General features: G+C 39.3%; 1 protein-coding gene across 5 annotated transcripts in view; it reads left to right on the top strand.

Moving 5' to 3' along the window:
* Positions 1-27,281, top strand: part of SACS (sacsin molecular chaperone) — a 66,038-nt gene that overhangs the window by 24,044 nt on the left and 14,713 nt on the right. For 2 of the 5 annotated variants that reach the window (XM_054202590.1, XM_054202554.1), the window contains exons 1-8: positions 6,048-6,120; positions 6,771-6,921; positions 9,847-9,934; positions 13,363-13,448; positions 18,182-18,293; positions 19,580-19,726; positions 20,774-22,256; positions 24,685-24,776. In XM_054202590.1, the coding sequence (XP_054058565.1) occupies positions 6,095-6,120; positions 6,771-6,921; positions 9,847-9,934; positions 13,363-13,448; positions 18,182-18,293; positions 19,580-19,726; positions 20,774-22,256; positions 24,685-24,776 (2,185 nt within the window). In that variant the 5' untranslated portion in view covers positions 6,048-6,094. Of the gene's footprint in view, positions 1-6,047; positions 6,121-6,359; positions 6,518-6,770; positions 6,922-9,846; positions 9,935-13,362; positions 13,449-18,181; positions 18,294-19,579; positions 19,727-20,773; positions 22,257-24,684; positions 24,777-27,281 lie in introns of those variants that run through there. The other 3 variants (XM_054202563.1, XM_054202573.1, XM_054202581.1) reach the window with 2 other exon arrangements.

Raw genomic sequence — 27,281 nt, 5'->3', positions numbered from 1 at the left:
TGCCTAGAAAATATTATGAAGCTTTGGAGCATGATTAGATGCAGTATTCAGAAGCAACAGGGATGGGGAAATACTTCTTAAAATGATTAATGTGTGTGTAATCTGGGGCCACTGATCTCATTTTAGTTACTGAGTGGATTTTCTTCACTTATGTAGAAGGATAATAATTCCAATAAGTACTCTGGAATGAAAATAAGAAAAACGTCTTAACGTAGTATGGAAAAAAATACCTTTGATAAACTGCTGACCGTGTGTCCTAAATGGAGGCAAAAAACCAAGGCCTGGATTCATTATGGTATTTAGGAAGCTACTTTAGGCACTGAAATAAATTTGCAAATTTAGGCTCTGCTTTTTTTGGTGTTTCAAGGTTAAAGTGGGTGTTCTAAATCTTGCCCTTTTATTGGCACCAAAGGCTGTAAGAAAATACCACCAGTAATTTAACATATTGCTTATTAAAAATGTATGCCAACAGAAGTTCTTGCAACACTGTAGTTCCTCCTAATGCAATTCTCTAAAGAGCAATTGAGGAGTTTATTTTTATCACTATTTCGGTTTAATCTTTTGCATAATTTGAAATGCCAAGCATTTTGTACTGGTATTTTGTTATTTGTACCATCTGGAATAGCAAACCCTGTGATTCTTAGCAATTCAAATTTGTGGAGTAATGGTTACTGTACTATAGTTAAGACTAAGGTTAGGTCTTCTCTTCAAGGACTTAATTTAAAGTAGTCTTTTCCTAGAGGTAGATCTAAGAGGACATTTTACTTTGGCATTTGAGAAGATTTTGGAATTTTATCATTTATTTGTGCCTTCTTGCTCTGGTCTTTATTTCCAAAGAATAAACTGAAACAAGTTTTATGGGCCTTTTAAAGTACTTTCCATTAGCATTTGCTTAGTGCCATCAAGGAACTGGCTTGAACATTAAAACAAATAACTGAGAGATCAAAATCATTAGATGGAAATAAATGGCTGTTCCTGGCCTCTGTGCCCTTAAATCTTTTGTTTGTTTTTAGTAGTATTTCAAAAGCATCCTGTTCTTTTGATATTTGACATTTATAAACACATCAGTTTGCAAAGGGAATAAGATAATACTTTTCTTCAGTTCTTTAATATTTGACAAAGCCACGATCATACAGATATTTTGCTTAGAAGCTGCCTATAATGGTTTCACATGAGGAGTGCAGAGTAGGAGAATTGATTTAAACTCACTACACCATCTATTATAAAACAGTTTCAGCAAATTACATTGTGTAACAGATTTTAGGGCAAAACTAGATGTTTTGTTTGAATCAAATGCTTCACAGGCGAGAGAGTTGGTTTGTTTTTTTTTTTTTTTGGTCATTTGTACTAGATAGGACTATAGCCATTTCAGTGATTTGTTTAAGAAAAAAAAAAATTACTTGTTTTCTGTTAATGGAGCTATTCAAATGAAATAGAAACTTTCCAGTAAGGGGTGGCTTTCCAATGAGTAGCACATGTGTCATCAGCAAATGGTAGGTTTATTCTCAAACTTCTTGAAAAGGCATTAGTAAGCAAGGATAAAGCAAGCTTCTGGCAGTGACCAATGCAATCCATAATCTCCGGCTAATGTGAAATATATACAACGTAATGTTTAAAACATCTGTTAGAAACACTTAAGGAATTGATTTAAGAAGGAAGGTAAGTGCTTGTTGTGTTGTAGAAAGTTTTGATTTTGTTTGGTGTGCACTGTCTCAAATCTAGACGTCGTTGTTGAGTCATTGAGTCACTGCCGCTTGCCTGCCAGCACTGCAGGGTGTTATTTGCTGCGCTGGAAGCTACTGTACTGCAATGGGTTTCCTCTTGTGACCTCATCATGTTTATTTCTTAACACACCGTGTACTCATTTTGCAGACTCCATTCCATCTTTCTAAGCACAGTGATAAGGAAGGAAGGGGCTTGCATCCATCTCTTTCTGCTACTGCATACTTATTTTAAATTATTGGAAATATGAAGTCATTCCACAACACAGAATTTTCTCTTTTCAGGGAAATGTCACTATAAAAATGGCTTTAATTTCATTTTATAAAAATACTTTAATATTGCGGAGACTCTTCCCATTTTTCTATTGCATGTCTCTTCTTGTAGGGGTTATATGACCTCATGCTGAACCAAACAGAACCCTTGTTTATAGCCACAGGAGAATTTTCCACATGTATTTTTAAATCAAAATGTTCTGCTTGCAAAAGTGGTACAAAAATGTTACCATAGGTATTTCTAGATGTACTACTTAAAAATTCTCAAATCAGTCCCAATCATTTTAGATTTAAAGTATATTTATTTTTCTAACTGCCATGGTTACAAAATTCCCACCTGGTCAGGTCAAATGGATTTTTTTGCATTGTCATGTACAATCATTAATAGTAGTTCTGCATAACAAATATGTATGCGGTATCTTCAACTTCACTAGGATTACACAGCTCCCATAGTTCTGTTTTCCAAAGGGATAAGCAAGATTAAAATTAAAAAAAGGTTGGGTTTTTTTGCTGTTGTTGTTGTGAAAATCTGCAAACTGGATTATGTAAACTCCTTTTTGGTCAGATAGTGTAATTTCTATAGAGTCACTTTTCTAGGATACTCTTATTTAGATATCAGGATGTCACTGTCATAAGCTGTAAAAAAGACAGAGTTTGATAATGGGTAACAGGATATGTATAAATCACTTTGTAATAAAAAGGAGATTTATATTCTATATTTCTTGCCAGATGAATGGCCAAGATGTTGCTGCTAGAAATCAGCATTACAATTAATGCTGTAGGAGTGGCTTTAAGTTCCAATTAAATTTCTGCAAATAGGTTTCTACTGAAACTGTACTTGGAATACTTCTACTCTTCTATTTTATTTTTTTTGCAGAGTCTGAGGAGAGCTCATTTTTCCCCTTTCTTTGGATCTGGTGTCAGTACCAGTGTTCATTTTCCTTATCTTTGTTACCTAAATCGGTGCCTTCTCTTGTTAGGAGGCTACGCCATGAAATCGGTAATTTGAAATTTTGGGATCACTGAAATCAGTGGGAGTCCTGCTTATTATCATCAATAGTAACATCTATACAATAAATAAAATGGGATGGGGCTGTAGGGAAGGGGCCAGAACTCAAAGGGTCAGTGGCATAGCACAGCTCACGTCTAAAAAACTTAACAGTCTTTGGCCCTAAACCACAATGTCCTTGTCCGTTCTGCCTGTGAGGAGTTGTCCCTGGTTTATGAACCATGACTGATCAATTGTCCTGATGACTGGTGCTGGTTACGGGTCAAAACTGTGCCAAGAAGCATGCCAACAATTAAACAGTGTGGATGATCAAAAGGGCTGCATTGGAACACATGCCTTAGCCATGCTTACTCTACTAATACAGAGGTACTAAGAGGATGAACATCTTGCTTCTATCTGGATGGACAGAAAAATAAAAAAATTAACCCAAAGGCAGAAATTATCAGAGTAGAAAACACATGATAAAGGAGAGGCAAATGAAAGGTGTCCCATGGTAAATAGAAATGGGACATTCATTCCTGCCAGTAAAAAAACCAAAACAGTCTCCCTTTTAACAAGAGGATCAGATTTATGAGGGGAACAGGTATGGCTGATTTCCAGGAGCTCAGGAGTCCAACTCCTTTGTCCTTGTCCTTGCAAGGTTCCATTTCTGTATCACCGGTTCTTCCCAACTCCTCCCCCTCTACTGCAGAGGTCACATACTGCACAGAATCCTTTGTACCCAGAGTTTTTTCCTCCAATATTAATGTTAAATTATCACAGGACATAATTTGGGAGCATTGCCTTGTCATGTGATGTGACATGTGCTGGGGAACTTTGGCCAATCATTGACAGCAGGATTGTCTGTGCCCCTGAATGCATCCCACCATTTGAGATGTTTGGCATAGAGAGTCGAGATGGCTCTGTTTCTCTCCAGGGTCCCACTCAAACAATTGTGCATGCTTCATAAAATGCTAAATCACTCCTGTGATCCCAGCTTGCGAAGAAGAATTTGGTTTTGCCAGTGTGGCTGGATGGTTCAACTGGTCTGGAAACTTAGTAGCTGATATGGATGGGACTGCACCAGGTTTCACTCCTGTCATTTTGTCCAGTCCTCCACACTTGTGCCCCTCCTGCCACTACCCTTCTGCAGCTAGTATATTCCCTTGGTATCAAGACATGAAAAGTAACAGAAGAGATAAACAGAAGAGATTGGAAGACAGCCTTCTCATTCCTTTGGACATAGTATGAAAACGTCTGTGACAACAAACTGTGAAGGGGATGCAAGAAAATGGAAAGTTAAAAAGATGAAATGATAGAAAAAATGAACAAAGTCCTAAACTAAAACAAAGAGTTAGATCTGTATGGTTTAAGTTAAAATAGGTTGTTTTTTTTTTTTTTAATTATTTCTGGTGAAGGCAGGATCAGACCCACAAAATTTCTATCATTTTCTTATAATCCTGTAGTATTCAATATCCAAGTATTGCTGATGAATGAAATAAGATGTTGCAGTAGTGGCAAAGCTCTGTTTACCTAGATACCCTGTTGGATCCTGTTCCACCTGACCTTTATGCTTTTTAGGCTTCCTTCCATTTTAGTGGGCTCATCTTTTTCTTAGCTTGATACACTTTCTGCAAACAGTTTCATTGTGCCTTTCCCCCCTTCCACAGAAACTTTGCTCTCTGTTGCTGCCAACTGGCAGTTTTAACTCCCTGTCACTGAGTAAAGTCGTAAATGTTTTAGTTTGGTCAGGGACTGGAATTGAGGACCTGTTGGAACGAAATGGAATTGTTGGCTGGAGGTCTGTAGTCCATCATCCCCCTCAAAGCAGGAGGATCGCCGGTAGTGGATCAGGTCAGTCACAGCTAAGCCTTGAAAATATCCCAATATGAAGAGTGCCTCTAGACAACCCGTGCCAGTATTGTGCTACTCTCCTAGGGACAGTTTTTTTCCTACTGTCCAGTGTGAACCTCCCAAGCTGCAGTTTGTTGCCACTGACCCTTGTTAGTCTTGCACTACTAAGAGTTCCATCGCCTTTCTAACTGCCCTTCAGGTAGTTGCGGGATGTTACTATATTGCACCTTAGTCTCCTCCTTATCAGACTAAACAAGCCCAGCTCCCCCATCTTCTCCTCGCAGGTCACATGCTTTGGGTGCCTGACCATGTTAGTAGTAGTCCCCTGCTGCGATCTGGAACTGAGGAAGCTCAAAACATCACATTCTGGTCATGATATCCTAGATCCAGCCTCATCGGCACTGAGCAGTGACTTGCTTCCCTTGATCTGCTGGTCATCTTCCTTCCAGAGAGAGCATACTGTTACCTTATGTTCAGCCTGGTATCCCCCAACTCCTTTGAAGCAGGGCTGCTATTAATCCCATCACTGATGCACAGACCATGGTCCCAGCTGAACTTCGCACACATTGAAACTTGGGAGGTTTCTGTTGTCCCCTTCCACAAGTTTCTCAAGGTCCCATAGCTCACTGGGGTCACAGTGAGACTAAAACTGTTTTGAGGAGAGACAGCGCACTCCATGAGACTTGAGTAGCATGAGGGCTTACCATATACCCTATGAGATAAAGCAGAAAATGCATACCAATAAATCATAGAATGGTTAGAGTTAGAAGGGACCTTAAAAATCACCTAGTTCCAACCCCCCTGCCATGGGCAGGGACACCTCCCACTAGACCAGGCTGCTCAAAGCCCCATCCAGCCTGGCCTTGAACACTTCCAGGGATGGGGCAGCCACAGCTTCCCTGGGCAACCTGTTCCAGTGTCTCACCACCCTCACAGTAAAGAATTTCTTACTAGTATCTAATCTAAATCTCCCCTCTTTCAGTTTAAAACTGTTACCCCTTGTCCTACCACCACACTCCCTGATAAAAGAGTCCCTCCCCATCCTTCCTGTAGGGAGCCCCCTTTAGGGACTCATGATCAATAAAATGACTGACAGAAGAGCAGAAAAATGAGGTTTCCTTCTGTGTTCTGCACCCTTGAGAGACGTGATGTTTGTCAGCTGTAACTTTGCTGCATGCGCTGGTGCCTGAATGCTGGGAACCATGTGAAGTGCCCGTGTGCTTCCCCGCCGGCCTGCCCCGCTGAAGGAGGAATTTCCATGCGGGAACGTCCCTGGATCTCAGCGTTAGTCACGGCTCTGTCAGCCTCACGCCGTACCACACACCGCCGCCCGAGACAAGCTACATCCTCCCCCTCGCCCGAGGGCCCCGGCAGCCAGCGGCAGCGACGAGCCGCGCGGAGGGCCGCGGGCAGCCCGGGAAATCCCGCCTGCGGGGCCGCCCTGCGCGGAGGCAGGGCCGGGGGGAGCCGCTGAGGCGCCGGGCCGCCAGCCGCCGCGGGGGATGACTCGCTGAGGGGCCGAGCGGGCCTCCTGCCCGCAGCCGCCGCTTTTAGGGCGGCTTCTCCGCTCGCAGCCTCCTCCCCTCCTTCCTCTTCCTCCGCGGTGCGGGCCCCACCCCTTCCCCGTGTGGGGAGCGGCGGCGACGGCAGCTAACGGTCCTTTGTGTGCAGCGGACGGCATGTGAGTGACGGCGGGACGGGACGGGGGGCCGCGGGTGTGCGGTGCTGCGGGAACCGCTGCGCTCGCAGGCCCGGCGGCTCCTTTCCCCGCGGAGTAGGGGGCAAGCGGTTGCTTGCTCATCCCTGTGCTCTCCCCGGCTCCGGCACCCGTCCCGGGCCTCCGGGGCGCCCGAGGGGGAGGGCGAGTGGGCGGCGGGGCAGGGGCGTTGCGTGTCTCTTTCTTCAGCTGGTGTCTGTCGTGTTGTCTGTCGCAGGCTGGCCCGGGTGACCGTCCTCCATGACTGCCTGGGCTGCAGGACCTTCGAGCTGCCGCCTTCCGCGGCTGTGGGGGACGTGAAGGCGCGGGTGGAGGCGGAAGGCGGCTTCCCCCGCGCCGAGCAGCGGCTGTGGCACCGCGGGAGAGAGGTGAGGGGGCGCGGCGGGGCGGGCGGGGGGCGGCGGGGGCACCTCCGCTTCTCCGGTGGCCTGTCGCACCGCCGTGGGGATGAAGTCCCCACCCGGCGGCCTTCTGCATCTTGCCAGGTCTTCTGGTGGGTGGGCAGCAGGGCGTGCGCGTGGCCTCGGGTGGGGGCTTCTCATGGGAAGCATGGTTTGGAGAAGCGGGTAACCCTTGTACTTCTCTTGATGGTGCCAGCTCTTATCATTGGAGTTTTTGTGTCTCTTCCTGACGTAATCCATGTGCTTTATCCTTACTTCTTTGGCGGGGGTGGGGGGGAGCATAAGATTCGCCTGAGAGCACTGATGTGTGTGTGCTGGCGTCCTTTCCATCTTTAATTTTCTGCCTGCTTGCCAGCTTCAACAGCAGAGTTGACGTTACCATGACAGGAAGCTTTTACAAGTTAAAAATTGAGGTCTGGGTACAGGGGAGGGAGACGAATGAATGAATGAATGACTTTGTTCTGCTGAAGGCAGCAGCCTGGTGTCACCGTTTCAGTACTGCTTGGTGTGCTTCTAGCCATGCTCCTGGGAAACGGGCACCTGGAGATATGGGTGGGGTAGGATGAGTAGAGGCAAGAAGGGGAGAGGAGGTTGGAAATCAGGGTTAAATATCACAAGGGGGCTTGCCAGTGCATAAAGGAGAAGGCTGTGGTGACACCTCATTGCGGCCTTTCAACATACAAAAAGGGCTTATAGGAAAGATGGAGAGAGGCTTTATACCAAGGCCTGTATAGCGACAGGACAAGGGGCAATGGTTTTAAACTGAAAGAGGATAGGTTTCAATTGGACGTAAGGAAGAAATAATTTACTCTGAGGATGGCGAGACACTGGAACAGGTTGCCCAGAGAAGTTGTGGATGCCCCATCATTGGAAGTTTTCAAGGTCAGATAGGGCAAGGCTTTGAGCAACCTGCTGTAGTGGAAGATGTCCCTGCAGGGAGGTTGGATGTGATGATCTTTAAGGTCTCTTCCAACCCAGAACATTCTATGATGCTAGGAAAGAATTAGATGTTAGTAGTTGTATTGCTCAAGAAGCTTTTAAGAACCTACATGGGGAACACAAGTAATCTTTGAGTGCTCAGGTTTGAAACAGACCGCCCCCATCGTACTTTATCTTTTATTTTCCTGCCTGGTTTTGTGTGTCCTTGATTTTGTTCTCTCCAGGCCTTCCTGTTTTGGGAGGAAGGAGGTCTGTGTATCACTTTCTAAAATGTGCCTGTAACTGAAGATCTGAGTAGCACTCTGGCACAGAAAACTATCTTTTGGCAGGGAACAGTCAGTAAGCAAACTGTAATAGCTATTCTTTTTTTTTTTTAAATATTAAACTAAAATACATGTGAGAATATTCGTACTGTAGCAGTTTTGAAAATCCTTTATAAACTTTTGAACTCCTGTCTACTGGGATCAAGTTATTTTTTAATTTACTGAGGTAGTAGAATATTCATCAGTAGATCTTTTTTCCATTACTTGCAAGTTACAGACGTTAAGTAAAATCCAGTATCTCGTTCTCTCATAGTTCCTTACAGTGTTAAACTTGGAATCTATTCATTCTTCTATCTTCTGCTGGTGTTTTGCTACAAAAATCCTACCTGAGAAGATTTGGTTATTCTATCCCTTTAATGCTTGGTGATGTGTTAGAGCATTCTGTGAATTCTTTATTTTAGTGAGTCTTGAGTGGGTGGTATACCCAGTTTAAGCTGTTTTACATCTTGAGACAAGATTTATGTAGGAATTTACAATAAACGCATTGTTGTTCTAAGTACTATTTAAAACTGGCTTAAGTAAAAAGGGATGTAATTTTTTTCTTACAATGTTTTTAAATTATGGCTACATACTGTGGACTAGAACTGTCTTTTGCTTATTAAATGTAGTTAGATTGTAAGCATCTATGTCTGTGTAAGCACCTGCTTCTTTCTAGTGATTTGTTTTTGCCCATTGAAGTGAGGAAATAGTCTTGAACTTTGCTAAAAACTGAGACTAATATAATAATATAATTTCACATAATAAAATTTTAATATAGTTAACTATAAATGGAAACTACTTTGAATCGGTTAAGTTTCTGATTAGCACAGCACAACTTCTACTCATGCAATTGTTACTGTGGTATGCAGGATAACGTCATGGTGTATATGACTATTCTAGCATCGTATCATATATGACTGGGACACACATATAATATGAAACTAGAATTGCAGCAAAACCATAATGCGCCATGTTTACTAAATAGTTTACCAATGGCTACTAAGGAATTTGTTGCTTAGTTTGCTCCAGTTTCTCTGTGATGTTCCCAGTGAGTCCATAGGTCTGCATATAGAGGTAATGGGGAGGTGAGGCTGTCAAATTTTTCAGGGGTGTTTCTGTGATACACTTTTGCCTCTACGCATTCTGTATTACTAGCTGCTTTGAGCTGATACTACTTAGTTTAAAACTCCTGTGAAATTGCATACCCATATGTACTTTTTGGAGTACATACACCACATACTTCCTGTATGGATGTTTTCTTTATAGGCTTGCACCTTAGAACAATAACTCTTTTAGTTGTATGCTTCCAAGAAGTTCCCAGAACATAGAACTTTTCAAATGTGAAAATGGGAGGCCATGTCTTGCTCTTCATATGCTTCTGTAGGCATTTTTCCACCTGATTTGTTTGGCCGTTTTTTTTGATCGTGTTGCTGACAAACTGATACTTCATCTGAAGAGTATCATTAGTCAAAGGAGGCCATCCTAGACCTCAGGGACTGACAGTGCTGCTCAAACTGAATACTGGATATTTCAGAGTATTTGTATACTTTTAGATAAAACCAGACTTCATAGAATGTAGGAAATGAAGCTGCAGTAAACTATTTATGCTGCAGAATGTTCTGATCAAGATCTGTCTTATTTTTTATTTCAGTTATTTGATGGTACCAAGATCGTGGATCTTCAGAAGTCTCAAAATCAAGTTTTTCTGAAGCTTCAGTCAAAAGGGTTGAAAGGAGGAGGTATGAAAAATACTTGTCTCTGTTTATAAACTGAAAGGTCAAAGCATTTTCGAACAACAGCCTGGAGTTAACAGAAATTATTCTCTTCTTTAGATGGGAAGCAGTTATTTTTCTTCTAAGTCCTAGATATCCCTTCACTTGTTCTTTTCGTTCTGCTCCAAGAAAACTGAACTTCTCTTTTTAAGTGCGTTGGTGTTTTAGTTTTTTCTTTGTAATTTCATGTGTAGAAATTAGAATATTGCTGTCCTTTAGAATCAATAAAACCGGCCTTGCAGTAGCGTTAATAGCTGCCTTGTCTCATATAAAATAAGCTGAATACTTTTAAGCAATTCAGATACTGAAAAGTTATCTTTTCAGTATAGAAAACTATACCATTGGTAAAGAGCTTTTGATTGCCTCTGATTTTTTTTCTTGTTCATTTGTTTTTCTTTTAATTCTGTATGTTTAGTTCATTTTTATTACAAAAATTGCAGGTATATCTGTTTATATGGTATCTTGAGTTAGATTATGATACCTGAATATCTTCAGAAGTGTTCTGATTAAAATCTGTAATGATTATGTTACTTGGTTGCTAGCATTAATGTAGGGGAACGAAATAAATGCTAATGGAATGGTAGGATGAAGAAGGAAGCCCTTCTTTTCATGCAGGTATTTTATTTGGTGTCACAAAATGTTGTATTTCTTAGTTATATCAGCTATGAGTGTACTGGCTGATGGTTTTCTAGTGACAGAGGGATATGAAGCATTTGTATATTAGCCAGAAGTTCATGTTCACATTCCCTAGAACCTGCAATGGTTAGAAAATACCCGTGGAAGCGGACTGCATAGCTCTATGGCATCAAATGTTTTTCTTTCTCTTATTCTTGACTGTTTGATAATTTTTTGCTGTATGTAGGCTGTGATAGACGAATGAGATCAATTTCTTCTCTGAGCTGATTTTTTGCTGTGCAAGTATATGGACAAGATAGTGTAGTAGCCCTAAGAAATCTTTCATGGGAAAGAAAAACCGTTGCTGTTGTTTGTGCCTAGGAATGGAATATTTGTCTGTGAGTTTTTCTTAGAGATATCACTCTAAGCAGTCCATGTCTAGGTAAAGCACTTAACTTTTTCTGGCCCACAACTCTGATGTAAGTCAATCTAAAAGATCTGAGGGCTTTAGTACCAGCCTTTTGTGTTCATTCTGGAGTCTTTCAGTTCTGGGATTTTTCCTTACAGCAGGTGAATCAAGGAAGGCTCTGAATTTTGAACTTCAGGAAGTGCATGATCAGTAGAGCCAAGCATATTGGTTGCTGAAGTACTCTGAAGATCACGCGTGTCACCTCTGTGTTTGTTCAGCACTGGTGTCTACCAAAGAGTTCATAAACTTTTCATGTGATCGCAAAATAATTCATGTTGGAAGGGACATCAGGAGGTCTCTATTCCAACTTTCTACACAAAGCAGGGTCAGCTCTGAGGGTAGACCAGGTTGCTCAAGGGTTGATCTGGTCCAGTTTGGAAAGCCTCCAAGGATGGAGACCACACAGGAAGAAGTTTACCCTTAAGATTTGTGGAACCAGTTTTGTGTTAAACATGACCAGCTCTAATACTCAAGAAAAATCACTTCAGCCTTTGACAGGATGCAGTAAGTCATGATCTCAAGATAGAGTAATTTACATAGAGCAGCCCTGCTCTTAGACATAAAGAGTTAGAATAATGTCTGTCTTCAGTCCTATCACTTAAAAGTTACTTGTCTGGCTTTGTGGTTTCCATGGTGAAATGCGTTGTTTAAACACTTCCGTCTGCCTGCCCAAGTTAGACTTAGAGAAGATTGGTTTCTTGATTCTTAGAGAATTTTTCCTAAGAAAAGAAACACCCGAACTTTCCTACTGTTGATCAGTTCACCTTATTTTGGAAGTTTGCATATTGCGTGTTGACTTTCATATACTTCTATATACTGTAAAAATAATAACAAAAGTTATAAAGTACTTTCCACACTCTGAGCTGTACATTGCAATTTCTTGTTGTTTTTTTTAAATTGATGCTATTAAGTGTCGTGGTTTAGCCTCAGACGGCAAGAAAGAACCACGTGCCGCTCGCTCGTGCCTTCCAAATACAGGAAGAATCGTAAGAAAAGGCAAGACTCTTGGGTTGAGACAAAGGCAGTTTAACAGAACAGCAAAGGGAACAGGCAAACAACAACAACAACAACAACAACAACAACAACACGGATAGGGGAATATACAAACGCGATTACGGAACCGCCGCTCCCCCCGCCGCTCGCCGGCCGGACCCGGACCGCCCCAGCCGGCTTTTAAGCAGCAACTTCCTGCCCCCTCCCCCGGCAGCTCAGGGTGGGCGTGGCTCACATGGCATGGAATACCAGGAAAAGTTAACCCTATCCCCACCGGAACCAGGACATTAAGTTACCTTAAATAAAGGGTGATATGAAAATTTTGTAAAGACAAGATGTTTGACGTTTTTACTTGATGTTTTCTCAGCAAATACATGTCTCATACCTATACCCTTTTTTCCACATTGCTAAGTATTCTGTGTTCGTTTCCATGATATATATAATACGTGTTTTTGAATCTGTGTACTTCATAAACACACGTATATGTGGAAGGAGAGGGAGAGTGACGGAATAAGTACTTTTAATAAACTTTAAAGGGAAGTGATAGATGGAGCATCAGTAGAGTCTGTTTTCCTTGTGGGAATTGCATCTTTAATATTTGAAGCACATGTTTTACGGGTTTGGGTTTAGGGAGCTACTCTTTAGTCTCAGGCTGGAGTTTGAATTGAAGATTATTGATCCATTCATTCTGTGATAGACTCTTTCTTCTACAGCAGAACTTCATAACACTTGTTAGTACCTTTTTGAGACTCTTTTTTTCCCCTCCTCTGCTAAGCACAGGATACAGAAAAGTTAGCACCAGGCCCAGCACCACCGTATGCCAGAACAGGAAGCGTGCGCTAGAGCCAAAGTATACTGTGCCTGTGTGTAGCTGTCAGTAGGGATTATCACTGACTACGAAAAAGTTAGATCTATTGCTGCCCTAGAATACAGCCCTGCTACTTAAAAAAACTAGTAGTCCTTTAGCAGTTGCTGTACTTGAACATCCAGCAGTTGGAGTTGGGGTATAACAGATGCAAAGACCCCAAATTTCTTTCATCCAGATGTGAAGCAGCATGCTGACATTAACATAAAGATAGCCATTTTATTTTTTTTAATAAAAAGATGTATAATGTAGTATTTTTACAGTTGATGTTTGAAATACAAGATTTTACAGTATCAGGCCTTGAGTTAGTTCAAATTATTTTTTTTAAATTCCCAGTAATTGTTTAGTGAGGTGTTTGGTTTTTTTTATTCTGAAATTAAGCGCACAATTAAGTAATTAATCTGAAATTAAGTAGCACAATACACAGGTTATTTTTTTTTGTTTGGTTTTTAGGTCGTTTTGGACAAACAACTCCACCACTTGTTGATTTTCTCAAGGATATTTTACGAAGATACCCAGAGGGAGGACAGATTCTTAAGGTATAAAATAAATGGTATTTTTAGCAGTCATTTAATATGCATGACATAATACCATTAGTTTAACACTTTTCAGCAAATCTTGCAGTTGTCGTACCTCATTAGATATTCATTCTAGCACAGGAGATCCATGTTTCCATTTCTGTGGACAAAGTGAAGTGAATTGTGTGGCTTTTTGTGTGTGTGTGTGTGTGTGTTTAACGTATCTGAGTTTGCTTGTCACAGATGCCATTGTAATTTATAAAGAAATAGAGATGAAATGAAGCTGTTACAATTCAGTCAGAGACTTCACGATGTACTTAATGTGAGCAAGATATCAAAAATGTTTATTTTGCATGTTACTTTATTGTTCATCTCTGCTGTAAGCTATGGTAAAACCACATAATCACAGAATCACGGAATCTTCAGAGTTGGAAGGGACCTCTAGAGATCATCTAGTCCAACTCCCCTGCTAGAGCAGGATTGCCTAGAGCACAATACTCAGGACTGCATCCAGCCGAGTCTTGAAAATCTCCAGAGAAGGGAACTCCACAACCTCCCTGGGCAGCCTGTTCAGTGCTCTGTCACCCTCACCGTAAAGAAGCTTTTTCTCATATTTGATCGGAATTTCCTATGTTCCAGCTTGTGCCTGTTACCCCTTGTCCTGCCACTGGGAACCACTGAAAAGAGTCTGGCACCATCCTCCTTAAACCCACCCTTTAGATACTTGTAAACATTAATAAGGTCTCCCCTCAGCCTTCTCTTCTCCAGGCTAAAGAGTCCCAGCTCTCTCAGCCTTTCCTCATAAGGGAGATGCTCCAGTCCCTCAATCATCTTTGTTGCCCTACACTGGACCCGCTCCAGTAGTTCCCTGTCCCTCTTGAACTGGGGAGCCCAAAACTGGACCCAGTATTCCAGTTGTGGCCTCACCAGTGCAGAGTAGAGGGGCAGAATGACCTCCCTCGACCTACTGGCCACACTCTTCCCTGTGCAGCCCAGGATTCCATTGGCCTTTTTGGCAACAAGGGCACATTGTTGGGTCATGGATAATTTACTGTCTACCAGGACCCCCAGATCCTTCTCCTCAGAGCTGCTTCCCAGCAGGTCCACCCCTAACCTGTACCGGTGCTTAGCATTCTTCCTCCCCAGGTGGAGGACCTTGCACTTGTCCTTGTTGAACCTCATTAGGTTCTTCTCTGCCCAGCTCTCCAGCCTGTCCAGGTCATGCTGGATGGCAGCGCGGCACTCTGGAGTGTCAGCCACCCCTCCCAGTTTGGTATCATCGGTGAACTTGCTGAGGATACACTCTGTCCCATCATCCAAGGCATTAATGAATAATACTATATACAATTCTTTGGGAGGGGTTATTTTAGTATAAGATTGGGGTAAACTGGAGACATTAATATAAGATTTTGCTGTAGAATTTCTGGGTGGCTAAGTATATTTTCCTCAGTGAACTTCGACAGTGTCACAAAGTTTTATCATTAGATTAAGAGCATTTTTAAGATGGGAATCTTTGAGTAGCTTTTGCAAGATTTACTCTAGAGTGATAAGAATAATGAACACATCAGGTTTGTATGGGCTGAAAAACGTTTTTAGTCTAGACATTGGATCCTATTACAAAAGAATGTCACAGGATTTTCTGAACAGAGGTTAGGGTTCTTCATGGTGTTTTATCATTGGTCACAGAGACTTCAAAGTATGCAACAGTGGGGCACATTATGTTGTGATGCTCCACATTTGAATGTTATGTATACAAGCCTAACAATGGAAATGATAACATTGATTTAAGAAATAAAAAAAATTTCAGTAAATAGGATGGTGGACTGGTAGAGTGGAGTTCACATCACCTTACTTTAGACATGGCTGGAACACGTCTCCTCTGAAGAAGGGCTGAGAGAGTTGTGATTGTTCAGCCTGGAGAAGAGAAGGCTCTGGTGAGACCTTATTGTGGCCTTTCAGCATACAAAAAGGGCTTGTAAGAAAGATGGAGAGAGACTTTATACCAAAGCCTGTGTAGTGACAGGACAAGAAGCAGTGGTTTTAAACTGAAAGAGGGTAGGTTTAGATTGGATATAAGGAAGAAATATTTTACTCTGAGGATGGCAAGACACTGGAAGAGGTTGCCTGGAGAAGTTGTGGATGCCCCATCATTGGAAGTTTTGAAGGTCGGGTTGGATGAGGCTTTGAGCAGCCAGTTTAGTGAAAGATGTCCCTGCCCATGGCAAGGGGTTGGACTTGATGATCTTTAAAGGCCCCCTTCTGTGATTCTATGATCTGAAAAAGTGCAGATCATTCTAAATTCTGAAGTCCCACACGGGGAAATACAGGTACATGTAGAAGATGACTTGTCTAATTTATTATAGTTTTCTATGCTAATGTCTGGAAGTACCAGTTTGTTTTTTTTGAAGAGCATCTGGTTTGATTAGTTCATAGTTCGATGTTAAACTTCTCATCCAGAATGCTTCATCACATAGATGTTAGGAGATTCATTCCCTTAGAATCTAGTATTCCCATACACTAACTAATAGGATTTGGTACAGATAAATGTATATATCTATTTATGTATATAAAACACACCAATACAAATGGTGACAGATGATTAGAGTTCCTGCTGTCTCTTGGAAGGTTTTCTTTGCAACCGTGGAACTAGAAGTTGATTATTTTTAATGTGAATGCTTCAGATAAGCGTATCTTCAATTGTTTTGCCAAACCGCCTCCTGGATGTGTTCTGAGCAGTGTCCATTCATAGGATGGGTGCCTACCTTTTTACTGTTTCCCAGTACTAGTTGAATCCGCAAGGTGCATTTGAATCATGAAACGTTCAGACCTTCTTAACAATTTAAATTAATTTTTTCATGCCAATGTGAAGAAATAGGACCTATCCTTAGAAATCAGATAGGTAAATCTGAAAGTAGATATGTTCCTCTTTTCATGGTTTGCAATTTAGAGTTAACAGACTGGTAGGGAGGCATTACTACCAGGAATTTTGCTGATCTATTAAAATGGATTTCACTGTTTGGATTCTTCAAATACAATGCTGTTACAGCTGAATGTAGCAGATATTCCATGTGCCACAGCATGAATGCAAATCTCTGACTACGTGGTGGTTTCCATACTTATTATTTAATATTTCTAGAGGCTTTTGCTATCTTTCTGTATCTTTTCGAATGATTGCTGTAATTATTCTTTTAGAAGAAGAATTGTGTGTTTTTTGTAATTAAATACGTCATGGAGATTCTTTAAAAATGTATTATGTATGCTGAACTGTGGGTATATTTCTTGTTATCTCATCTCGCTTCAAAATTATGTAGAAGTATCAATACAGAATCCTAGAATGTGTCGGGTTGGAAGGGATCTTTAAAGGTCATCTAGCCCAACCCCCCTGCAGTAAGCAGGGACATCTTCAACTAGATCAGGTTGCTCAGAGCCTCATCAAGCCTGGCGTGATATAAAGATATAAAATACAAAGATATAAACAATATCTTTTGGTTATATGTGTGATACGCCTTATGGACTGAACATACTGTCACAAAGTGAAAAATTGAGGGGTTATGTTTTTGATACTAGATAACAATGAGCTTATTTTATTGTCAAGAGTATATTGGAATGCAACCTAATCTGAAATATCTGCTGCTAGTTGATGCATTTTTAAAGTAAAGATTCATCTTGCTAGCAAGTCTTTTATTTTTATGCATAACTGAGTGAAATTTTTGTTGTATGAATACATTGGATGTGGTGTGATGTACCTGCATAGCTTTTCAATTTAGCTCAGATACTTCCTTATGCCAAACTTAGATATACCCACACAAACATACACACATGTGTGTACATGTGTATATGTATGTATGAGTGTGTGTCTTTGGAGCCCTGATACACTTTGATGATTCAGTGTAAACAGAGCATTGTGTGAAGCTCTAATCCTGTAGGTATTTATAATCATGCTTACGTGTCTGCACTGTAGAATGCTATTGATGAAAATGGACCGGATAGGCATATTTTATTAATGGTAGTGTTTACAGAACTGGTTTATTGACATTTTAGTTATTAGAGTTTTCCATAGCTTTCACCGCTACTAATACTACTAAACAAATACTCGGTCTCAACATAAGCCGCCTCCTAGTCTATGGGCTTTATTCAACAGGTGAGCTCTGTTGGTTCACGATTTACAGAGTTACTGGTCGGAACTGTTTTGCAGACCTTTGCTGAAGGAGTGTTAGAAGTGAGCACCATGCCTCGTGAACAGTTGGTTCATACTGTGAAATGTTAACTTAAATGGAATTCAGTTGATGTAAAGAAAGAGTGCTGTGTATTGCCTTTTTACGACTCGTTGCCTCACTGTTGTCTTACAGCTGTTGTGTGGGCTTAACAGTAAACTTTGATTTTTTTTTTCTTTTCTTCCGCTATCATGCATTGTTTTGAGACTTATACAAATGTGTCTGATTTGTGATAATGCAGTTATAGTAGTAACAGTTTAGTAGCTTATTTCTAAACTTTACAAATACTGCTTGTGTCTGGTATTTGGGCTCCAAATTCAAATCACTTTTTTATTATATGTCTGAATATTCTTTTTGTAATGTTGTCTATTTTCATTGAGGTAAGCTGGCTAAAATTATTTTGGTTGAAAAGTATGAAAACAATTACACTTGAGACGGTTGCTTATTATTTTCTATGGTTTAAGTTCTAAAGCCGTTCCTAGAATCTGTACAACATTACTGCATTATACTTTGGTTTTGTTTGTTTTTTTGCTGTCTCAGGAACTGATACAGAATGCAGAAGATGCTGGTGCCACAGAAGTTAGGTTTTTATATGATGAAACTCAGTATGGAACGGAAACGCTCTGGTCAAAGGAGATGGCACAATACCAGGGTAAACATAATTTTTATTAATTTTGGCCATTATTCTTCAATATGCATGTGGTTCTGTGTTTTTTCTCCTTGCTGTATGGAGATGACCATAAAGGGATGACTCCGTTGCTACTTCCACCTTACTAGGTGCATATTTTGGCGATGTTATAATGTTGATAATTCTTTTGCAATGCCAGTATTTGGTATTGCAGGCCTTACACTGTCTTCTTGCAGGTTGTCAGTAGCAGCTTTCCAATGGCTTCCACCTTGAGGAAAGTCTTCATGTGCTGCGTCATTCTAAATCACTTCTCCCAGGGTGACTGTGTATCCTGGCATTTATTTCCCTGGGTTCACGCCATATCCCAAAATACAAAAAAGGATTTTTTAATAGAGCAAGTAAACAAAATCTAATAAGTAAGGCTTAGGATAAAAGAATGTTTGGGGTATTAGACAATCATGTTCAGTTTTTTTACATATTAACCTCTACCTTTTGAGAGCTATCTCCAGTTCTTAATGTAAAGATTACCCTAGCCCCTTACATTTCAGCACTCTCCAGGCAGTTCTGTTTTCTGCCCCGTCTCTTATTCTCTCCCCCTTATACCAAATTTGCTCCATACAGAGGTTTTTACATCATCTAACATGGCTTCGTGTGATAGGGGTCAGTTATGTATTTGTCAATCAAATCAGTTTGCGTAATCATCCCAAAAGGCATGATTTGAAGATTTCAATGATGAATGGTCTGCTGCTACTTGTTTCTAGCTTTTTTCAGTTGTTAATCAGCCGCATTATGTCTTCTAATTTGAATTTGTCTGTCTTACTTGCTAGACATAGGTTATTGTTACATCTTGACATGTATTCCCTTCCAGTGGAGGTATTAATAGACTGTGATCAGTCCATCTTTCAAACATCTTTTTGATGGACTGAACAGATTGAGTTTAAGCGTTTTGCCACAGGAAGCTTCTTTCAGAAGTTTTGTTGGTTTCTGCTTGCTGTTCATTTTTTCAGAATCATTCTATTAAAATGTGGACACCAGAAGTAGATACTATGTAAGAATCTTTTGATTCTTTCGAATCTTTCGAATACCATGTACAGAGGTAAATCTATCTTCTTGCTTTTGTTTTTGCTGCAACTCTACACCTTCCTTTCATGCCCAAGCATAATTTGATGTCAGCTTGAGTTATAGCTTCCCCATTAAATTTGCACATGCATACTTTAAAGAAGCACTTTCTCAGTTCTGTAAGTTTGTTTCTTAGAAATTTTTAACAGTAAATGGTTTTCTTCTGTCATCTTTTTAACACTTTATTATAGGGCCAGCATTTTATGCATACAATGATGCAATTTTCACCCCTGAGGACTGGCATGGTATACAGGAAATAGCAAGAAGCAGGAAGAAAGATGATCCCCTGAAAGTTGGAAGATTTGGAATTGGCTTTAATTCAGTTTATCATATAACAGGTACTCTCAGTAGATATTTTAAAATGAAAGTGTTGAAGTTTTGAATTGTTTAATTATTTTAGATCTTTATCAAACGTTTAATATTTTCTCTGTAGTGCATTTTTAAATTAGATCCCTGGCTAAGTTTCCTTAAGAAGCGTTCATATTTTTCTGAAACTTTTTGGAGTTGGCTTTTGGAGGAGATTGTTTCTTCTAGTAACATCATTATGTACTTAGTCCCTTACATTGAAATGATATAGGGTAGATATGCAAATAGAAGTGTGAAAATTTAGACTAGACAGAAACTTTTATGCATGTTCTTTGCATAATAAGCAATGATTTTATTTCCTGCTAGAAGGGATATTCCATAATAGAGTTATATGCACATTTACATTTGAGAGATATAGTACGTACTCTTTCACAAGCTGGTAATATTCAGTCTTGAAATCTGTTATTTTGACAAAGTGTTCTACTGCTGTACAGAAGAAACATGTAGTGTAAATAGTGCTTACAGTCTACACGGTAGTTATAATAGCACAGAATAAGAGGCAAAGTGTTGCTAAACTAACATTTGTAACTCGTGAAGTGAGTTTGTAAGACACGGGATGTTTTTTCACAATATTGTACCTAGTAGAGCATGAATAAAAGCTTAGTTAATAAGTTCAGTGGTTTAGTAATTCTGGGAATTTATGTTTTTAAATATACAAGATAACTGCAAGCCTTCAAGATCTGCAAAGTATGAATGTAACAGAATACATCTTTAGTAAATTAAATTGTTTTTTTTTCCCCTGAAAATATTGGAAAGATAAAAGTATAGAATAGAAAAAATTATACTTTTTGTTGCTCACGATTTGCTAAAATTCAAATATTTAATCACAGAATAGTGATGTGCTTGTTTCTTCCTGTCAATAAGCACTGAATTGTACATTATCAGATTTATACTATGTTCATTGCAGTTTTATAACATTGGTTTTTTTCCTTGCCTTTTTAAAATTTATTCCTTAAGACTGTATTTGAAAAGCATGTTGTTTTAGGATTACTAATATGTGTTGTTTTTTATGTATACAGATGTCCCTAGTATTTTCAGTGGTGACCAGATTGGAATGCTTGATCCCCATCAAACCCTTTTTGGACCTCATGAATCAGGCCAGTGCTGGAATCTAAAAGAAGATAGCAAGGAAATCAATGAACTTACAGACCAGTTTGCTCCATTCATTGGTGTATTTGGCAGCACTAAGGAAACCTTTAAGAATGGAAACTTTCCTGGTACCTTTTTTCGTTTCCCACTTCGTCTGCAGCCTTCCCAACTTAGCAGCAACGTTTATGACAAACAGAAGGTTTTGGAGCTGTTTGAATCCTTCAGAGCAGATGCAGACACAGTATTGCTCTTCTTGAAGAGTGTTCAGGATGTTTCATTGCATGTTAGGGAAGCTGATGGAACCGAGAGGCTGATTTTTAGAGTAACCGCTAGTGAGAACAAGGCCTTGAAACACGAAAGACCCAATTCTATCAAGATCTTAGGAACTGCAATAAATCAGTATTGTAAGGGAGTTCCAAGCAATAGTATAACATGTGTGACATACCATGTAAATATAGTTGTAGAAGATGAGAGTGTTAAGGACGCACAGAAGACATCTTGGTTAGTGTGTAATTGTGTAGGTGGTCGAGGAATGTGTACTGAACTGGATAGTTTAGCTGATGACTTGAAATTTGTTCCTACTATTGGAATAGCCATGTCTTTATCAACTAATGAGGAGGAAAAAGGAGCTGTGGCAGACTTTTCAGGAAGAGCATTTTGTTTTCTGCCTTTGCCTCCAGGTGAAGAAAGCAAAACTGGACTCCCAGTTCACGTTAGTGGTTTCTTTGGTCTCACGGACAATAGGAGGAGTATCAAATGGCGGGAGCTGGATCAGTGGAGAGATCCAGCAGCTTTGTGGAATGATCTTCTTGTGGTGAATATAGTGCCAAAGGCATATACCACCCTTATTTTGGAAGCTATCAAACGAATGGAGACTGAGAAGAATGCGGATTTTCCATTGTCAGCTGAAAGAATTTATAGGTTATGGCCTGATGAGAACAAAATCAGGGTACCTTGGAAACCAATTGTAGTACCTCTCTTTAAAGAGCTGCTCCAGCATACAGTTATTTACTCAATGAGTAATCAGTGGATACAGGTGGAACAGGTGCACTTTTCTGAAATGGATGAGAGTTTGGCGTACATACAGTCTGTTCTCAACTACCTCCAGAATTCAGGGAAGCAGATTGCCAAGGTACCAGCAAATATTGCTAGTGCAGTGCATCTTACTATTTCTACTGCTAAAGCTGTGAAAAAAGTGACTCCTGCTGTAGTACGGCAAGTACTAAGGAAATCTGGACACAGTGGACCTGCTGAAGAAAAGCTTCATCTCTTAGAATTTGTGCTTTCTGATGGAGTCTACAGTGAACTGATTGGATTGGAGCTTTTACCATTACAAAATGGAAATTTTATTCCTTTTTCCTCATCTGTGTCGGAACAGGATGTAGTTTACATAACCTCAGAAGAATATCCCAGGTATACTTAGTATTTTAAATACTGTTGGGTTTTTTCAGTTTAAATCCCAAAGCAGAGCTTCAGACTGTTACTTGCTTATCAGCAAACAAGACAATATGCGGCAGCCCATAATGTAATGGAATAATGCATAGATAGAACTCAGTTTTCTGTATATATGTACATGTTTGTGTGCAGGTGTCTCATTTGAAAAGTTTGACAGCTACTTGCTGTTATAAGTTTATAAAGAATCGATTGATCTAGGCTTTAGGGGAATACTGCAGGATGTATTTCAAATTAGCTTTCTTCCGAGAATTATCAATAGGAGGAGGTTAGAAACATGCATAGTAGGAAGTACATTAAATTAGGTATTGATAAGATATTGATACGAGCTTTTATTAAACTTGAAGCTTGAGATTGCTTCAGGCTTTTTTTTTTTTTTAACATAACACCCTTACTTTCAGTGAAGGGCTTAGTACTAAACGCTTATTGGTTTTAGGAAGTAAAAAGATACTTCCATGGGAAGAAGTGGGCTTGTCTTCTACATCTGCTCTTTCTGTTCTTTCTAGTCCCTCTCCAATTAATTTTGTTGTCCTCGTTTATTTCCCAGCTGCATCAGTGTTCCAATTAGGTTCACACTTCATCTGCCAAAAAAGCTTGCACTGACACTGGGGAGGGGATAGGAAAGAGCAGGTTAGCTGGAATGAGTGAGCTTGGGGTCACTGGGGAGAAAGCATGACTACTACTTTTTTATGTCCGTACTGGATTATGCATGTAAAAAAATTTTAGTTTAAAACTGGACCCTTCCCCAAGTAATCTCATACGAGGTACTGGTTGAAGTCACTCAGACACACCAGATACCTTAACTGTAGCTGTTTCTGGTCATAAAGTGTTACCCGTATCCTTCTCCTTTCCCTCAGAGTTCCACTAATTTTCAACTTGAGAGAATGTGACACTTGGCATGTGCTTTGCTGCTTTTACTGCCCTATGGACTGTTTGTATGGGAAGTAGAGGTGGGTTGTGGTGTGCTAATGTAGATGGTTATCCAGGTAAAAAGTGCTCCAAATAAGGTCCTTGTATAAATTGTGGCTTGAATATATGTATAGACAACACATCTTCCAAGAGAAGGAGCTGGATGCAGGTAACTGGTCTTCCCATGTTGCTTGAGAGGGGTTTGCTTTTTTCAAGCCTGCTTCTGTTCTTTTTCTATTACATTCTAAACCCATAGTCTTTCTTGTTCTAGACAATTCAGATTATTTATCAGAGGATTAACAGTACTCAGAGCCTGTGATTCTTGTGTCTCCTTTAAAAAATAATAATAATAATGTTAAAAAAATTTTCTCTGGCATCTGCTGTGAGATGATTTATCTCTTGTTATTCTTCCGCTTTGTTTCTCCTTCCAGAATTTAAGCCAGTATACTAATAATACACAAAACATTCCCATGATGAGACTGACAAATTGCAGCCCTGCTTCAGACTACTACTAAGATACTTTTTGGGGAATTTAATGATACCTTTATATCTTATTGTGTTCTGTTGCTAATGGACTAAGTTTGGTTAGTCCTGTAGAACTGATACAAAAGCATGCTATACCAGGCATAAATCTACTTGCTAGGTATGATAATACAGAAATCTGAAATAGTAATGCTTTATTTGCCTCTTTTCTTGCCTTCAGTAATTACTTTTAATTCTAATGTTATAAATGTGATAAATGACTTATGCTAGATGTTTTAAAACACTTTAAACTTGAGAGTTTGGCTCTTTGCATATTCAAATTCGGAGCCTTCTTAAAAAGCTGAAATAAGCTCTTATGAATTTCTTTCTGTTAACACCTGTGGAAGAACAAGAAAGATTCTGTGTTGGTTTATGTATAACTGACATGTCTGCTGTCAGAATTAAGCTAGATAGTTATTTTTCATTTCAGGAAGACCAAAGCTCAGAAAAATTATTTAGTTTTAAGTGCTAACATAAAGGAAGGGGAGGGATGGGCAGGATGAGACTGACTCTTGTCTATAATAATCTTAACCGCTGTCTGCACATCTCTCGGAATCCACAGATCTTTTGAGGTCCTAGAATTACATGTTGTATTTTTAGTATGCTTTCAAATAGAACCTTTAAGAGACATAGAATAGTGGGTGCTATTTTCTTTTTGTTAGAATACAAATAGATGACAATAACTTTCTAATAACAGTTTTTAATTTCTTACTACCCTCTGCTTCTAAACATATGATTTTCTCATTTATAAGAAAAGGCCCACGGAAAGCCCTGTTCTGCATATGTAAGCAACTGTTTTGCATGTGACTGTCCTACCATGATGATTACTGTGGTGGTAATTCCTATGCAGCAACATAAAATAAATTAGATGCTTTGCTAACGTGTGTTTTGTTTTTTGTTGGGTTTTTTTTGTGTTGGTTTTGTTTTGTTTTTTTTTTTGTGTGCGTGGTGTGCTTAGGTCACTCTTTCCTGGCCTGGAAGGAAGGTTACTTTCTGATGACCTGAAGCCTGAGGTTCTAGCTGCTTTGAAAGAAGCTGCCAAAAGCCGAGGTAATATCTCTTTTGTATTCTCCTATAGTGAAACAGATTGCTAATAGTTGAACAGACTGGTTCTAAATCCAAGCTTAAAGCGATGTCTTTTTTGAAACTGAGTTCACGTAAATAAATAGGTCATCTAAAAAAATATGTTTAAAATAAACTATGTTGTTTGAATTGGAAATGACACAAATGAAAATTACAAATTAATAAAAAGGCAATGGAAGGAGGATGAAAAATTGCAGTAAAAGAATAGATATTCACTTAGTAAAGCATGTATTCAAGGTTCAGTAATTTTGTGTAAATAGCATTCCTCCACTTAAGACAGTCTGAATTCTGTGTTGTGTTTGTAGTATCTGCAGTATCTATGTCATGGTTTTGGTATTGTGGATCATTTCTTGTCTCACAATCGCAAGTGATCACATCAGCGTGTCTTTTTAAAACCAGACAAAACTAGTTTAAGCATCTAGCCTCAAGCGTACTGTAGACCATGTAATTTCATCAAGTGTTCCCTCAGTCTTATTTCATAGCTTATGGTTGTGTCAATGTGGACCTACTGAAATACTTCCAATCTTGATCAAAAGACTTGGTGAAGAAGTTTGCTGCATCTATGTTTAACAGCCCTCAGATTTAAGTTTTTTTGCCTCTTTTCTACTCAGCGTTTGTCTGTATTTACCTTTGCACCCTTGTGTTTCATTATGCATTTGATCGGTAAGTTTGAGTCTCAGAAGTCTTTTTCTGTAAACATGGTGCAAAGAAGTCACTCCAGCTTATTTTTAAATAGTATATGGTGAGCTGTCTCATTCTTCAATGTCTAGAAAATGTGCCTTTCAGAAAAAGATCCTTGTCTCTCTTCTTTTTTTTAAATTGCTCCATTTATCAGAATGGTTTTTTAGACTGAGGCCGTTAGGACCAGGCATAGAATACTATAAATCATTGTGTTCATTTGCTTTTCTTGATACCATTTATCATGGTCTTCCGTCATTCAGTCACAGTCTGTATTTGTTCAGTCTGTATTCTGACTTTCTTTACGCTTCACTCCTTTATAAGTTCTATGTTTATTGTTCTTCCTGTTCAGTTGGAAACTTACTCCTTTCTCTGTGGTTTGATAATTACTTCGTTATAAAATACAATAGAAAAGCTAAGATGATAAAATTTTAAAGTATGGCAGAGCATCTAGGAAAAAACTGAAAGAATTGGGAGTAACTTGTTGCACAGGGTAAATAATGTGGATATTTAAAATATTATAAATTGTTTAAAAGATACTAAATCAGTGCTGGGACTTTCTTTGAATATGAAGAAGAGCAAGTCTGAAACTACTACAAAGAAAAACTTTTTTCTGAAAAGCAGAATTGTCAAGCCTTATGGCCATATTATATGATGGGTGTTATGTCTATTGTTGCAGTAGAATATGCTTGTTTTAATTATTTTTTACTCTTAATTTCCCCTGGTACTGTTTTTAATTTATTTTGTTTTGTTTTAATACAGACTATAAATTGTTGAAAGTAGTGACTACTTTAAATCGTGTATTCAAACAGTGGATATTCATAATCTGGGATAGAACCATAAAGAACTACTGTTGAGTAGTAATTGCTGGGACTTTAAAAGAACAGGATCAAGACAGCCACAGTAAGATCAGATGGATGAAAATTTTTATGGAAGACAGGAATCTTTGCTTTGAATAATGCCAGTTCCTCATGATGATATCTTAAATTGGCTTTTAAGATGTATTGTCCTAGATAATTTTCTCCAAGTGAATGTCACAAAGCAGTCAAAACCATGCTTAAATTAAAAAACAGAGCAAAACAAAATAGAGGTTTGACAGACAATATGCTTGAATACATCTTAAACAGAAAAAGCAGACGTGACTAAAATGAAAAAAAACCCACCCTATATATTTATAGAGCAATCCCTTACTGAGTTCTTCTAGGACATTCCTTCATTTTCAGTCTTGGTCTCTGAGTTGCAACAAAGTCTGTCTTGCCTCTTTAGTTCCTGGGAAGATTTTTGGTCACATTTGAGGTCTTGCTCCTGTCTCTCTTATTTCTCTGGCAGTTTCTTTGAATGACATTTCTGTAGGAACTTGTTCTTGGTTGGAAGTATGCCTCTCACTGATTAGAAGAACATACATTTGTAAATGAATATGACAAGTATAGTTCTTCTTAATCTTCTAGAAATGCCTAAAGACTTTTAGATAATCCTTTGCAAGATTGTAACACTCTACTTTTTATTCTACCTCCTCCTAAATTGTTCTTCATTCCAAAATTTTGCATAATGGTAAAATACAGCTGCATTACTATCAAAATTGTACATTATTATAAATAAAAAGTATGTGAGGGGTTCTTGGCAGGCTTTGAAACTTTGCCTCTTTAAGAATTTTACTTACGTAGCTGTAGGAATGATATCAGAGAGATTCCTGATACAGTTGCAGAAATAGAAACTTTTTTCTTTGGGAAGAAATTGTTTCTTTGGGAAGATGGGATGCTTTCCAGATCTTACTTTTTCTCTCCTAAAATGTGT

This window comes from Rissa tridactyla, chromosome 1 (assembly GCF_028500815.1).
Source record: "Rissa tridactyla isolate bRisTri1 chromosome 1, bRisTri1.patW.cur.20221130, whole genome shotgun sequence".
Taxonomy (NCBI): domain Eukaryota; kingdom Metazoa; phylum Chordata; class Aves; order Charadriiformes; family Laridae; genus Rissa; species Rissa tridactyla.
Note: the sequence above shows the minus strand (reverse complement) of the source record. Positions and strands in the feature narration are given on the sequence as shown.